Raw genomic sequence first — 16,226 nt, forward strand, 5'->3', positions numbered from 1 at the left:
CCCAAGAAGTTGTATGGTAACACAGCAATGGGTAATAAATATCTAAAACCTTTCTGCATGAGTGACACAAGTGTTTTGATTCTTGCTACACTCATGGTATTCTACTCCTCTCCAGATTTTTTATTTCTTGTTCATATTAACTGATTACCTTTCTACACTGCAGCATGCCATATAAAAACTAATTTAAGCATCTGGGACACAAGCTCGGTGAACTTAAATTGGGAAAATAAAGATTCATATTTTAATGCAAATTGCAAAGATGAGTTGTTGAAGGTGCAATTCAGGAAAGTCATGAGCCCCTAGTCCCTTCCTCCTGAGTGCTTCACATAATTTTATCCAGTGGCTGTTGATGTAAAATGCATAAACAGTTATCAGAGAACAAAGATTAGAACTGCAGTGTTGTGCAGAGCAATGCCATCATCACTTAGCAGGCAGCTCCCTATCTCTGGATCCTCCAGCCCCAGGGGCAGCTGTGCTGTGGGGAAGCAGCTTTGTGTTCCTACACTGGCCAGCTCAGAACCCAGACTGGATGTGGGCACTGGAATCTCTTCAACTTCAGGAATGCACAGAATTCAAGTGACTGATCAAACTGTAACAAGTGTACAAATCATTCACTACATTTTAAAGAGTTTGGACACCAGAGGAGCTGTGGCACTGTTTACATTCAGTGCTCCTGCAAAGCTGCACACAGGAACCAGAGCATTCAACAGTTTTGCAGAAACTCTCTCAAGTCTCTACAAACATAATCATCTACCTGCAGATCAGACAGCTGGAATGGTTCCTATTCCTGTGGCTCCTTCACTGGGTAAAAACCACACATATCTTCTTAGATTTGTGATATTCACTGAGCTGTTAAGACATTGCACTAAAAAGGTCATTACCCATGTGATCACATCATTTTGCTTTGATCCAGGAGTGCATTAAAAAAATTAATTTCATTATGCCCCCATACAATTCTTTATTTTTCACCATACAGTGTTACCAGAGCATATTTACTCTCAAACAATTATAAAATAAAAGATGCTGTTCCCCTACAGTGGTTACCCAGTCCACAGGACTGCAGTGCAAGTGTCATAAAGTGCAAGCCCTTAGAACACAGAACTGTCAGCACTGGCTCCTCGGTGCCAGCTGCTTTGTTCTACAGCCCTGCCACTGCTGTGTCACAGCACTTGCCAAGGTGCCTCTGAGCATTTGGCTCCATCCAGAGTCTTTTCTCAGTGCAAGGTGTAGATTGCTTCAGAAAAAGCTCATCTTGTTTGAAAAGCAAGTCCTTTGTCTTCAACACTAAGTATCCATATATCCCAGAAAAAAAATCAGGGAAAAGAGTTTTTCTGCTACTTTTTTTTTTACTTGTATTTTAGACCTCAGTGCTGTGAATGACAAAGTCACTGACAGCATGATGTGCTTTGGAATTTGTCATTCAGCATCTTGGCGCTCCAGGAAGACACTGCTGCCTTATGGACTCTCCACAATCACAGAGCAATACAGATTTTAGATGATTGAGCCTATTACATACTGTGACCAAGAGTAGAAGAGAAATGAGCATACCTTGCTGCTTCACACAAAAAAATTCACACTTCTAAGAACGTCCCAAGAACTGGCCTAGGATTAGGCCATTTAATATTAATAACAGAATATGTACAGTTTTAAAACTGCAATTCACGTTTAAAATAAACACTAAAATCTGGTCCTTATTAAAAGAAAACCTATTCTGATGAATTATTTTAAAGCAAACCTATTAACTCAAACTCTTAATCACTTACATATTCTAAAATACTCTATCCTGCAGTCCAAAAAATGTATTTTTGCATAAAATACTGGATGATTCTTACATTCTACAACAAAAGAAATTGGTTTTGGAAATCAAAGAAAGGTAATATGCTCAGGATAAAACAAAATATTATCCAATGAAAACAGATACAGGAACACATTCAAATTTTTATCACAGAAAACTTACATCTAGTAACGTGTGAAGATGCTGATCCTGGAAAACACTGTGAAGAAAATCTAAGTCTTTTTCACTGCAGTCTGTAAGTGCATGAATTTCTTCCAGGCTGTCCAGCACCTGTGAGACTGCTCCTATGGGGCAACAGACAGGGGAAAAAAAAGAGAATAAAAAAATCAATAAAGCAAAGGCTCATGGTAAACTGAACTTTGGAAAAGGAAACTTTCAATTCATCTGGTACAACTGGAACAGCAGCTTAAAAAAGCTAGAGTTTTAACAGGAAAACTCACTGAATAAATTTTACATATATCAAAGTATTCAGAGGAAATGTAGTTATACATAAGAAATGGCTTAATGGGAAAGAGGTTAAAACCTGACTTTATTAAGCTCAGCTTTGTTCTCTTTTAGCCTTGCTTCCAACCATGTCTTATGCAGCAACTTGGATTATTGGCCTCTCCTCACCATTCCCACCCCAAACTTCACTTCTCTTTTTGAACTGCTGGACAATTTCAAATACATATTGCAAAATTTTGAAACATCAGTAAGAATTATTTTGAAATCCAATCCAAAACATCGATAAAATCAGGAAGAACCAATGCTTTCACAAATATTTTTAAAATCAGCATTGGGATAAAGGAGGGAAGAGGGAGAAACACCTGACTGCTGAATCTTCTAAGGGATAAAAAAGGCTGTAATGTGTTTTTGTTCTCTTTGTTCTGCTTGCCTGGTTATGTCCTACCCAGCTGCTTTTTCACCAGGGCATTGTTTTGGGTCATAGGACGATGGGGATGATTTTTATATGGCATGGGGGTGAGAGAAGTGAGGGCTATGGAGACGAAGAAAGAGAAATGGGAGGCATTGTGGAAGGTGGAAGTCCATGAGGAAAAGCTGAACTCTCAGCAGGAGAGGACAAAGAAACAATACAAATCCACAGTAAACAAGCCCACAGCGGCTCTGTGTGAAACAACTTGTTTAAAAATCAGAATATTAGTGGTGGCTGCCACCTGTGCTTTACTAGAATGCCAACTTTGGCTTATCTCAACAGACACGGACCGTTGTCTTCACTTTTCCCACTGTGGTAAAATTATGTGGTAAGAAGGCAGCATATCAAGGGAGAGTCTGCAACAATGCTGCTGGTCTGGCAGTGAACTACTGAATGCTTTTTCATAAATAAATTCTTAATTATGGATACCGAATTAAACACATTCTCTATTTCACTAATTTCTCATCAATATGCTTATGCTGTTTACTTATACATTTGCCTGTGTCTTTCTGACAAAAATAGATAACATCTAAAAATTGCTGCATTTCTTGAAATTCCTATTTCTATTGCATAAACACTTCTTACCAGCCCTCCTTAACTCAAAGCCTTTTGTACTGCATTTTCAGAATGTAATAAAAACAACATACACAACTGCCTCTTAATCACACAAAGAAATAAGTTAACTTACTTTTCTGAAAATCTTGAAAAACTGGAATAAACATAACAAAATACACGAGAACTGTTACATGAGACTTGCAACCTCATGGCTTAGAAGGAGAAATAAATTACAAATCTAGAAACTCTTGCATCACATTTAGTACAAACCTCAGCCTCAGATTCTCCTCACAGTTCTCTGTACAACAAGGTTTGAGCACCACAATATCCCCCTCACTCACAACTCATGTCTCAAGAGCAATAAAACTTATTAGTTCTCTCCCATCAAATGTGTCTGACTACTTACACCTATTTTATGTTCTAATTTATGTTTTTTTAAAAATCTGTGGCTGTCAGCACATAAAAAATGGTTTGACTTTTAGTAGTTGCTGTGCATGAGTCCAGGTGCACTGAAAAAGAGAAAAATTTGCTTCCTCTTTGATAATGGACAAGGCTGCTCAGCTGAAAGGAACCATCCACATCCCTCTGCCAGAGACACAGCAGGAAACCTGAGAAAAATGTAAGGACTGGGTAAGAGGATGGAGAGATCACAGCTAAGCCTCAAAGGCAAGGGAAAAAAAACTACCCAGGGACCCAAAAAGGACTGCACTGTTTCCTTTACATGTTCAGCACATCAGTTAAAGGCTGATGGACTTTGAGATCTCCAAGTCTGAAGGAAAGAGCTTGACTTTTCAGGATCCAGTTGATAGAAGAAAATCTGTTAAAATTCTCTTTTATTTCTGCTCTTTTCACACTCAGAGTTTGAATTATTTCATTTTCAAGCAAAGCTTCTTTTTTTGGGTTCAAAGGCCTTTCTGTGTATTTGGAGTATTAAAGAAAACTCAAGAGGAGTAATTTCAGAGGCCTGGGTACCTTCAGAGTCTCTAATACTGCTCAGGGTTGCCCATAATCACCAAAACCTGAGCCAAATCTGGAACTAGTAAGAAATGTCTTCAAAGTTGCCTGCAGTGCTGTGTTATTGTGAAACACCAAATGCTCTGGACCACCACATTTTTTATCTGACAGTATTATTTACTTAGCAAACTTTACTTTGTGGAATACTTTGCAGGCTCTGAAATGGAAGTTTTGATTTTTCAGTATTCGCATCTCAACAATCCCTTGAATATTTGGGAATTTGAAAAAAAATTAGAAAAATTGTTTGATCATTAGGTCTTTTCCTTCTCATGTCCATTGGTGACATTGAACAGAAGGCTGTAAAATGAAGTTTTCAAGAATGCCCTTAAGAAATTTGATGGGACTTTCTGACAGTGACTTTCTTAATCTCTGAAATGAGAGCTTTACCTTATGCTTCACCTACTGCCATGCCCCTCACTCATGTACAAATAATGTGCACCTGCATAAGAAACTGGCATAGCAGCAATATGCTTGACAGCATGTTAGTGCTTAAAAAAAGTGACAGAATTTACAGGCATTTTTGTGAACACCTAAACTCTCTTTGTTACAGACATCTCCTAAAAAAGCATAAAAGTTCCTTTCAAAAGTTTAAAGAGTTTAAAATACAGGGAAGAGATACTACATAAAATAAAATTAACCAACCTTTACAGCATACCTGTTTCTAAAAAGATTAATATTCAAGCTAAATTTCTAACCTTTGAGGAAAGTGTAAAGGCACTCAATATTTATGATTAAAGATGATATCCTCTTGAAATGGGATTCAACCTCTTTTCAGCATTACAAGTGCATTTTAGCCTCAGTACAGATGATAAAGGAAGGACTTAATTGAATTATTACAGTCATACAAGTTAAATTTCAGAGTTCTCATGGTCTGTAGCAGAATTCATGGTCTGTAGCATATTTCTAGACAGAATCTAGAAATATACAAATTAGAATGATGCATAAATATTATTAAGGCAGAAAAAATCGGAAAGCTGACTAACTTGACTGGCTGTGTTAGTTTGTTTTTTAAGACTCCATAAAGTAAACTTTGTTAGAAAATGCTGCTCACTGCCCCAGAATTTTCAAGTAGCCCCAACTTTTGGGCGGGATGAATCTCACCCTGCACCTTAAGTTATTATAAAAACAGATCCAATTGCACAGGAAAGGCTGCAATTCCAGTGATATAAATAGCAGACTCTACTCTGCAGAAACAGTAACAAAATCCACACCAAACATGGTTCTGTGAGAAGACTGTGGATCCTCCTGTAAATGCACAGTAAATGACCTCAGTCCAAAGGAGCAGTGACACTCTGGGCCATGCACACAACCTTGTTTTTCTTGTATTTCCATAAGAATACCTAAGAAAGGATGGCTGCAGCTATTCAGAGTTTTCTGGGGACTGCCAACTCTGAAAAGTTGAGATTTATGGGCTGTCATATATAAAAAAGAGGAAAAACCACATTCAGAATGCTTGTGACAGTCTCCTGCAGTCAGTACTAGTAAATAAAATGCTTTTATAGTTAATAGAATGGTTTCTTAAGGATGATACCAAATTACTTCTGAGAAGACAGAAATGAATTGAGCAGTTTTCTGCCTACTGAGGCAGATCTATTATTTATCAGAGACAACTATTTGCTTTTTGAGGCAGAAACTTGGGATTATCTCTTTATGCAGTGCATAGTCAAAGTTACCACACGTATTTTGTGCAGGTTCTGTTATTTTATTTTTGGAGATGGCCAGTCAGAAATAGTTTTCTCTTACAGCTGAATTCTGTCTCTAGAGTCTTTGTAGCTGTCATACAGTGCACCTGAAGTTGCTACTGACACTGGTTCATCAGGCTGGAAGCAGGCAAAGCTTTGGTAAAATAGTGTTGTTACTACAACATGCAGCTATTCTAGTCTGGAACAGATGGCTTGACTAGAGAAACTGGACTTTAAAGGTAGGGAGGAGTTGGTTACTTCTCCCCAGAACAGAGTAAAACAAAATTTTAAATGCTATTCCAAGAATTGCCTACATATTCTGCAATAGTCATGTGCCCCCCCAGTACAAAAAATCCCAAAAGTTTGTTTTTCTGAGGCTTCTCAGCACTCCAGGCAGGTATAACTGACTCCCTCTGTTATGTAACAGGCAGTAAATAGAATTAGGAACCTCTTTTCATGTGACATGTGATCTGCAACAGCATATGACTGAATAAAGTGTTTAGGTAAAGAGACTCAGATATTGCTACAAAGCACAGACTACATCCTGACTGCAAACACATTCTGACAGAGGGCAAAAGAATTCTTATTTATTTTTTAACACTGAAGATTACAAATGCTCATTTAAGTCTTGGGTGAGTCATAAACCTGCTTCTGAGTCATGAAAACTCAGAACTCAGGAAGCCTAATGTTGTTTAAACACAAAACTATAAACCTGTGACCTTTTTGCTAGTCTCCTGCAATAACGATGCCAAGAAATAACTCTGCAGAACAACTTATAATAACCATCATAATAATAGCATGTATTTATTGAAGAGACATTGGCAAAATCTAAATCTCTTAGATTTGTAGAACCACATAAAATGAAGTTCATGACACCAGCCACTCATTTCAATCCTGTTCATTCTTATAAACTACCTTTATTTGATTGGCTTTTCAACTATTCTTTATGTTATGTAAACAGGTAAGCAACCGTGTCTTCAAGATTTTACAGTGGTATTTAAATGACTAAGCAAGGCTTAGCTGTCATTTGCAATTTCTCTGTATATCACAGTTCAGTCCTTATGCCAGCCAATCTACAATAAACAGAAGCCGATTTCTCTCAGCCTCATCTCTTGGCTGCCTTCTCATGGGCAGCTTCTGGAAATGAAATTAAAAAATCAATCCTGGCTCTTAAAGCACAGGCATTTCAGAAGGCAGGGTTTACATTTTAATTTGTGAAGAAGTCTGAGGGTAGTACACCCAGCAAGGAAAGACAAAACATCATCAGAAACTGCTAAATTTTAGATCAAATATTACAATCACAAAATAAAGTCACAGGATACAATCTCATGAAAGAAGAAGCATGGGCATTATTAAAAAGTGCAGACCTTTCAACTACTTTAAGTGATGTAACTTCTCAGATATAGAGAAAGCCAGCTGAGCAGCAGCTGCTCTTCATCACTTGAAAGAACATCTGCAAAAATCGAGGAATCGAGATGCCTCTGATCTCACACAGTAAAATTTTTGCTCTTTTCTGTTCATGGTATTCCAGAGCAACTGACTCTGCAGGAACAGATGACAGCCAAAGCATGTGTGTATATATGATTATAATAGTTTAAGGTAAGGTGGGAGATACATATTTCACATACACACAGCAGTGTAATTAAAATGTAAGGCAATTAAAGGCTCTGTCCTGATGAAATTTGAGCTATATGGTGTTTCATGACTTCTTCCTCCTTGGACTGAAATCAAACAGTGAAGTTTAGACACCCTATAAATTTACAAATAAGCTCCTACATGCACACAATTCTGTGAATGCTACTGGGAAGCAAGTAAGGTAGCAATAATATAAATATATGTATATACATACACTAGATGTATATAAAACAATCAGGAAGAGTGTAGTAAGAGAACTAGAAAGATGGAGGTTTATGGAGATGACAATAATTTAGAAAGAAGACAGCTGGTGCAATGGAAGAGTATTGGGATTTACAACTACATTAAAGAAAGTAAGATGATCTATTGAATATAAGAAAGGAGAGAAAGGCATGTAAAAGTCAGAAAAGAAACTAAAGGAAATAGGTACAGGAGAGAAAGACAGGGAGAAAGAGACTAAACACAGGAAAAAAGAAAAATAAAGCAAAAAAAGAACAGAAAACAAGAGATTAAGTGTTTCCAAACAGCAGAAGGAATGTAGAGGAGAGTACTATGTATGGAAAACAAAAAAGGATGGGGGGGAAGAGGAAGTGGTGGTGGAGAGGACAAAGAGGGCAGCGAGAAACTGAGGCTTAATTTTGAAGAGAGACTTCCTTTTATCCTGCACACACAGGCACACTGAGAGTATGCATGGCTCCAGTTTTCTCCTGTCTCCATACCTGGCACCTACACACAGTTTGTTAATTCTTTTTCCCAGAGTTAACAAACTGAAAAACCAGCCACAGATAGGAGAGAAGCCAGTCTAGCGTGGTGGTAAAGAAATATGCACAAGTGTTTTTTTCAGATCAGACCTGTAGCCTACATGTAAGTGCACTCACAGGCAACTAAACAAATAAATATTCTAATAGATGAATGCCCTTCACTATCCCTTCCTTAGATTCTTTCTTCCTCATTGCAAAAATTACTAAAAACCCCCTTCTGACCAGCAAGACGGCAGCACGTTCTTATAGTCAGTTTGAGGGAGAAAAGTCTCCATGCACAAACAAAAACCCAAAAATCATGGCACAGGCTCTGTATGAGATTTCCCCCCCCCCCCCCCCCCCCACCTACGACTATTTAAAAACAATACTACCACAAAACTTCAATATAAAAATCCATTGAACTTTCACTCTTGTGTTAGGACAGGCATTCTGAGATGGGGAAATAGGAGACAAGGAAACAACTTCCCCCTCAACCTGTAAAATCAAAATAATGAACCAAACAACAACCACCACAAAATCCATGAGTGATCAGAAATGGAGACACGGACACATGTCCTGCTGGCACGTCCTCTCCTAGGACAGAAGTAGAGCTGTTAACCCACAAGTTTTAAAATGCTACAGGAAACCCCCCCGTTTCAGAGCTTGTTTTTGGAGATGTTGAATTAGTTGTTTTTGAAATGGTTGTGGTCTGTATCGAAATTTCACACCTTCTCTGCCTAGTATAGTCTGAAGGTTTTAGAAGGGCTTTGTGCTCACAGAGTGTGCAGCTGCCTTGCAGCAGAACCTCCTCCCTACATGCCAACAGCATTCTTTCATTAAGGAGACACATACTGGATATTTACTGGATACTTGATATTGGATAGTTATTGAAATCAGGTGTATGCATATCCACAGTGCATATGCATAGATCAGGTACCACATCAACACAGAAGGATCAAGAAAGTTCATGCAAGCATAGAGCAAGAATATAATATGTGACTGATATTACAGTATCTGTTTGGTGGTAGGAAGAACAAAAGTTACTCCATGAAAACAATTTTGGAATGAAAATGCAATACCAAAATATTGTATACTTTATTAATTCAATAAAAATTAAATTTTAGTTCAGTTGTGTTGCAAATATTAAATATTGGGAAAAAACCCCCAGAGCTCAGGTAATTTTAATACTGCCTCTAAATTACAATCTTCAGAATTCCCTGGAAATTATCCTTCTGTTTAATTATACTGTTGATTCTATATTATATGTAGACAGATTTAGTCAATACCATATAATTTTATTTGAACAGGCAGTATTAAAACTGAAAAGAGCAAAGAGAAGCAAAAGAAAGCAGCTTTTTAAACATGCAAAGACACACACCATAGCTGACTGATATGCCTTAAAGGAAAACAAAGGGATACCTACTTTCTGCTGCTAGAAGTCCTAGAAGGAAGGCAGCGTTTGGACAAACAACAAACAGTATGAAGATTTCAGAACAAGCAATTTATAAAGCTGCAACCTAGCAGACTAATTTAGCCACAAAATAATCTCAACAACGTGACAAGGATCCCCCCAGTTTTTAATATGGTTTTTCTATGTGTGAAGCAAATGGCACTGGCAGACTGGGATGGGAGGAAAACAAACACTTGGCATTGGGAAGGCAGCACATGGATGCAGTGTTAAGAGATCTATTAATACCAGACTTTTCCCAACATTGGTTAAACTATTTAAAAAACTCATGGAAAAAAAATTAATTTTTAGTAAAAATATTGTAAGAGGTGAAATGATAAAGTAATTCAACATACTGCAAACGATGCATAACATCAAATTAATATACTTGGTACGCAAAATTTAGCAAAGTTATATTAAAATTAAAACCTTCAGTGAGAAATGTTATGTGAACCATTTAGAAATACAACCACTTCATTATTGTTTTTAATTAACAGTGTCTTTATGCCCTTTTAAAAAATTTAAACATACCAGAGTGAAGAATGAATAGCTGAAAAATCATAAAGTTAATAATGGAATACTTGAAACACAAAAACTCACTACCTCAAAACTGATAGCTGTGCTTGTAATACTAGCAAAGGAATTAATAACAATTATAAGGTGAATGTAGATTTTTCCACCAAGCATTCATATTTTTAAGTGTTATGCAACACCCTTTGCAAATATTTACAAAATCAGTGGTAATTTTTGCATAACAAAAGTGGGTTTTCTTTTTTTGCTTATGTTGACGAAACTGATGGGTTTTAAAATATGGGCATGTATTGACAATATTTCATGAATTCTAAATCTCATAAAACAACAAACCATTCTAACTTGTGAGTTCCATGTTTGTTGGAAAGAGCGAGCTTACAACTTTTCTGTACCTATGCTGTTTGACCTTCCTCTGAAAGACTAAGATTTAGCTTTATTCTCCTTATTATTATCAAATTTGGAAATCAAGATCTCATGCTGTTAAAAACTTCTCGTTTGACACCACAAAACAGAGTCTGACAAAATAGAACAGGATGAAAATTTCAATTTGAGACATCAAATCCTGAGACAAAATACCAAAAAGCACTTGCCAAAACACTGTGTTGGAGAAAACGAGGCAGAAGCACTGAAGGAGTCTCAGGGTAGTTGCTTTGTGTGCAGGGCAGAACTCTGTCTCTACATTCATCTGCCCCCAGAGTGACCACAGAGCTCACTCAGCAGCCACACGAGGCAGGAAATGCTGCAGCAGTGTCCCTGCTTAGCACAGGTGCTGGAAGGTGTTTGCCCACTCAGGCTCTTCTCTTGCTCTGAGGTTACCCCAGAACACAGCTCGAGGATCCCTTACAGTAATCCAGAAGTGTCTGTGGCAAAAAGCTGCTCTGAAACCTCTCAGTCACACTTCAGAAATGTGTACCACAAACCAAGCTATTCCAGCAGCCATTAGAGAGTAACATCCTTTACCCAAAAGGTAAGGTTTGCTTTAATTAAAAGTCAGTTATGGAGTTTTTCAAAGACTATGGACTATCCACTGGCTTAACTCCAGCACTGACTCGGTTCTGAAAATGTGGCTACAAAAAGCTTTTAGAAATGTAAAGTTAAAAAAAAACCTCTTCAATTAATAATTTTTTTTTCTTAACCATTACTTAACCATTTTGAATCTACTTAACACTCCATATGAAACAGTTGTCCTCAAGTCAAACCACAGGAAGCAAAAGGAGGAAAAATTAAAAGCTTTACACTGGTGATGTTCATTCCCGAGCCTGAGGCACTGGTATGAAAACACTTGAAAACTGTCTGTACACTCTGCAGGGGGACACGTGGCCAGCACATGACAGAAGGAGAGGAAATCCTGTCTAAAGTGCAATCAGGAGATAAGGAGGGCACTGGGCAGGAACGGGGAGAGTCAGATGGGGAAGGGCAGCAGAAGCAAATGCTGTGAATTTCCCTGGCACCTTATGTACTTCATGGTCCACTTCAAATACTTCCTACTGGGCGTTTTTCTCCTGTGACAGATTTAGCCTTCAGGGCTGCTGACTGCTAACTTCTAATTTATGTTTGTTTCAGCATATTAAAAATATGCAAAACATTTGTTGCCTTGGGGAATACACATTTTACAATGTCTTGAAGACTGGCAACCTGGAAGTCAAATGTTTTGCATTCTAGAGAAGACCATTTGCAGAAAGCTTGTCAGCTGAGCTGCTTGGTGGCTTTACTGGAGAAGTTACTGAACACAGACTGTCAGCAATAAAGCAGCATTGTAGTTTAAAAGTGTTTTAATAGGTTTTATCACACTCAAAACTCAGCGAGACTGGTTTCTGACATGTTACCAACAGGATGATAGCAGGATTAATTCAAGTTCTTCCAGGGATGGCAGCTGACAGAAGAGGAAACAGACCACCCAGTGGTCAGCAAGTGGTTGCAAGCAAGAGCTGTTAACACTGTACAAAGGAAAGGAAGATGTGTACAGAAAAAAACCCTGGTTGACCTCAAACAAAATTTATCTCTGTTCATTCCCATCTAATCTAGCCATGCAATTTGCTGACTATCACTGGAAAACTCTCTAATAACAAGAATATTCTTTGTGATTCTGCACCTACAGAAGTCATGTGCCTTGCAGCCTGCAGTGCCTTCCCATTCCAGGATAACACTCTGGCTCTGGCAGCACAGGAAGATGCTCCAAGGTTCCAGCAAACCCCGGTTTCCAAACTGAACTTGGAGGAAGAACACCTCTAGATTAATTGGGGATAAAGACAGAACTGAAATTTTCTGTGTTTGGAAAGCCCTGGAAGACAGGAAATGTAATTTCCATAACCTAATAACCATCTATATTTCTGTATATTTATCTCTGTAGGAGTTCCGCATTTGCCTGTTTCTGACAAACCATTTAATTACAGTGATAAGCTTCATGAAATTATATGGGAGGAATAATTGGCAACCACATCTAAAATACTAAATACTCTTCATTAAGAATTTATGATCTGGAATGACATTATGGGATACTGGGAAGGAAACTTAAATAACTTTAAGATAATCAAGTTTCTACTGCAATTCTTGAGTTTTATGTTTAATTTCTCCAAACTAGTTTGGTTTAGAATCATCACAAGGCCCATCCTACAAGCTGGAAATATTTGAAAATATTATTGGTGTACTTCTGAAGAGGAAACAAAATAGATTTCTGTATCTAGGAATTTCAGAAGCTGAAAGAGTTGTAGAGTCTTTTGTTGCAAAGCTCAGTGTTCAATATTAAATTTTTATCAGCTAAAGAAGTGGATCAGAGAAACATAATGAAAACTTCCCACTTAGCATGGTTTCCTGATCACTGTGATCTCCCATCAGTCTGATCAACAATGTTAGGTCAGAGAATAACTTTGCTTTCCTGAGAATTCAAAGCTTTTGCTTCAGTTATTTCAGAGATGAACATAAACTAACAATGGATCCAACACAGATATTCTGTACAATTTACATGTGCACTAGGTTCAAGTATTCTGTGAACAGAAAAAAATAGAATTTGGAGCTTTCCTGTATAGAGAAAACTGCAATTACATCACTCTGAGGAAGACACATGTCCTGTTGATGTGAGACTGAAACTGGAAAGCAGAACTATTGTTTCCACATTAGGAAAGTTGCCACTGCCAGTCATGTTGGTGGCCATTCACCACCAAAATGGGGGAAGTAGATGGAAACAAAAATAAAGGCACTGCAAGCAGTTCTAGGTGAAGTAAAACTGACTTATTCTTTCTTTAAAAGAATAGGTGGATCCTCAACTGCAAGTACAAGGATCCAAAAGCTGTCTGGCTGAACTTAAGCCATGAGGCTTTGATTTCCCATTTGCAATAAATGACCTGAGATTCTTGTTCATTTCTATGGGAATTATGAAAACAGGGTTCATGTCTGAAGACAAAGCAATCTTTTAGTTTTAATACTCAAACTTGGATTCCAAGAATTGAAATTGGAGAATTTCAACCAAGAAAAGTTGCCCCTGTTCTTATGGGGCATATAATTCTTATATTAATGATATTGAAATAATTTATAATGATTACTTGATTATATGAAATAAGAGGGAAAGAAATAATTAATATATGCAGTCTATACATAATTTTCTGACCTATAAAGATATTGTGACAGAGAAATATCACACAGCTGATCAACACACGCAATTAAGTTCCTGAAATGTCTTCTAGAAAAGTCAGTATATAGCTAAAATATTCTGCCAGCACTCCTAAATTGTTTAGAAAAATTAAAGACAGTCCTTTGGTCTTAAGTTTTTCTTAAAGGTTCATTTAAATTGATCCTAAATCCTAATTTTTGATCAGACAGACTAACCCAGACTTTTGCACTGCAAATATTTTGAGCAATGTTATGTCAAAAGTAAGATATATAACTAAGACAGGGCTGTGTTAGTTTAGGGACTGGCAGGTTATTTAAATTTCTGAATATGGTTTGTGGGAAAAAGGATTGTTTGAGTAAGGTCACTGTTCCATCCAAGGCCTAGATCACAGCACAAATATTATCTTCCCCTTTGAGACATGCTGGGAGGTCCCTGAGTACCTGTATTGTCTCCCTCTGAAAATTTGGGGGTCAGAAATACTGTCCAGTGTGCTTTGAACAGGACACATCTTAATCATATTGTTATTCTCTAAAACAGGAGGTCAGGAAACTTTGGTACATAATGGCTTCTTTTTATAAATAACTACTTAGTAAGGTACTAGAGCTTTGCTCCTGCTTAAGAATTCATTACAAAAATTCAAGTAATATAAAGAGAAATGTGAGATTATAACATTATTTCTAAATAAATGTACATGCAAGAAAAAATAAAAAAACCAGACAGAATCTCTACAGAAGCTTAAAACTGTGCTGAGATATTCTCTTTTTTTTGCCAGCTGTGAATACCATTGTGATTGAAAATTATTTATCCCTTCCCATGTCAATGTTAACTTAATATTCACTTTTATGGAACCCATGAAATTAGTAAATACATGGTACTCTGGTCAGTATAGAGTTAAGACATGCTCACTGCAGTAAATACATTTTCTGTTAAAATACCTGAGGAGGTGGGGTCTTCAGAGAAGTCTGGCAGCTCTTCAGGGGGGTCACCATAGAAGGAGTTGAATTTGTGGCTTGACACAGCTGCTAGTACTGCCCCCTGAATAAAAATACCCACACAGTCTCAATTACACAAAGAAAGATAATGAAACATTTCCAGACACCTTGGGTCACTCAATTTCCTGAGGTCTTTTGAGTGTTGACCTTTTCAGTGAACAGCAAATAAATGTTCTAGTCATCAGCTCTGCCTCCCTTTTATCAGTGACCATATCTAACAGAAGAGCTGGTCATACACTAATAAACAGTAAAAACAATCTTTGCAAGAGGATTCATGAGAACACTTCTTTATGTGAATGTATTTTGAAATAATAACTGTGAGGCATAAATTCACATTGTAGTAGAATGTAAACAAAATAACTAACCTCTTTATCTTTTCCTCTTACCTAGACTGAGTGGATTAGCAGGAATAAAATTTCACTCTTTAAAGCAAAACACTATGGGTTTATTTAGAAATGGTCATAATTTGCTGACAGCACTGATAGTACTAGAATACTTTGTCACCCATACTGCATCAATATAAAAAAATAAGACAGTTATATAGACAATTGCAGAGTCCCAGAATGAGCATTACAGGAGAATTTACAAACCCAGAAAAATGGTTACCTGCTCTGACATGTATTTACTTGTTGAAGTAAATTACACTTTAACCACTCAGGTTTTTAATGCCTCACAGTTATGGAAGTATGGACAAATTTCATGAAATATATTGCAGAACAGTGCTCTGGATAAAATGGCATTAAAAAATAAAGAAGATATAAAAGCTCAGGAAACTAAATATAGTGGCCTCCCCAAGAAGAAATCTGGGAAATTTCTGAAATTGCAACTAGAACAGGAATCAGGTCATATTCTAAAATGTACTAGATAGGATTTTAATGGAAGTCTTACCTGGCATACAAACTACCTAAGAGAAAGAGCTGTTCATGAACTGTGGCAACTGTGCATCCTCATCATCAGCTACATGAAACTTCTGCAAAGCAGCAGCTCAATGTGAACACCTGATTCTTAGTGTTATTACGAATTGTAAAACAGCCCATGAACTGTAATGCTCCATGTTTCTGTCATAATTTTCTGAACCTTTCAGTGAATTCAGAAATATTTCTGTTAAATATTCCATTTCAGGAACAGAAGGAAATCCATTTTGTTTTGGGCTAAGATGTTAACATTCTTTTCAATATGGCTAAGAAATAAACTAGTATGTACTTAAACATAAACAGGATAAACTGAAGAATATGGATTTGCTCTTCTTCAACAAATACATCAAAAATTACTATGTTCCTTTTATTATAAATCTAACACAATTATACCTTAGTGA

General features: G+C 37.1%; 1 protein-coding gene across 8 annotated transcripts in view; it reads right to left on the bottom strand.

The window, feature by feature from the left end:
• The window catches only part of CASK (calcium/calmodulin dependent serine protein kinase), a 186,843-nt gene that overhangs the window by 50,116 nt on the left and 120,501 nt on the right, over positions 1–16,226 (bottom strand). For 5 of the 8 annotated variants that reach the window (XM_088160390.1, XM_088160391.1, XM_088160388.1 and 2 more), the window contains 3 exons: positions 14,855–14,954; positions 9,758–9,775; positions 1,958–2,079 (listed from right to left, as the gene is read on the bottom strand). In XM_088160390.1, coding sequence (XP_088016516.1) covers positions 1,958–2,079; positions 9,758–9,775; positions 14,855–14,954 — 240 coding nt within the window. The remainder of the gene's footprint in view (positions 1–1,957; positions 2,080–9,757; positions 9,776–14,854; positions 14,955–16,226) is intronic. The other 3 variants (XM_014876769.2, XM_014876767.2, XM_088160393.1) reach the window with 1 other exon arrangement.

This window comes from Sturnus vulgaris, chromosome 2, assembly GCF_052056855.1.
Source record: "Sturnus vulgaris isolate bStuVul1 chromosome 2, bStuVul1.hap1, whole genome shotgun sequence".
NCBI classification, from domain to species: Eukaryota; Metazoa; Chordata; class Aves; order Passeriformes; family Sturnidae; genus Sturnus; species Sturnus vulgaris.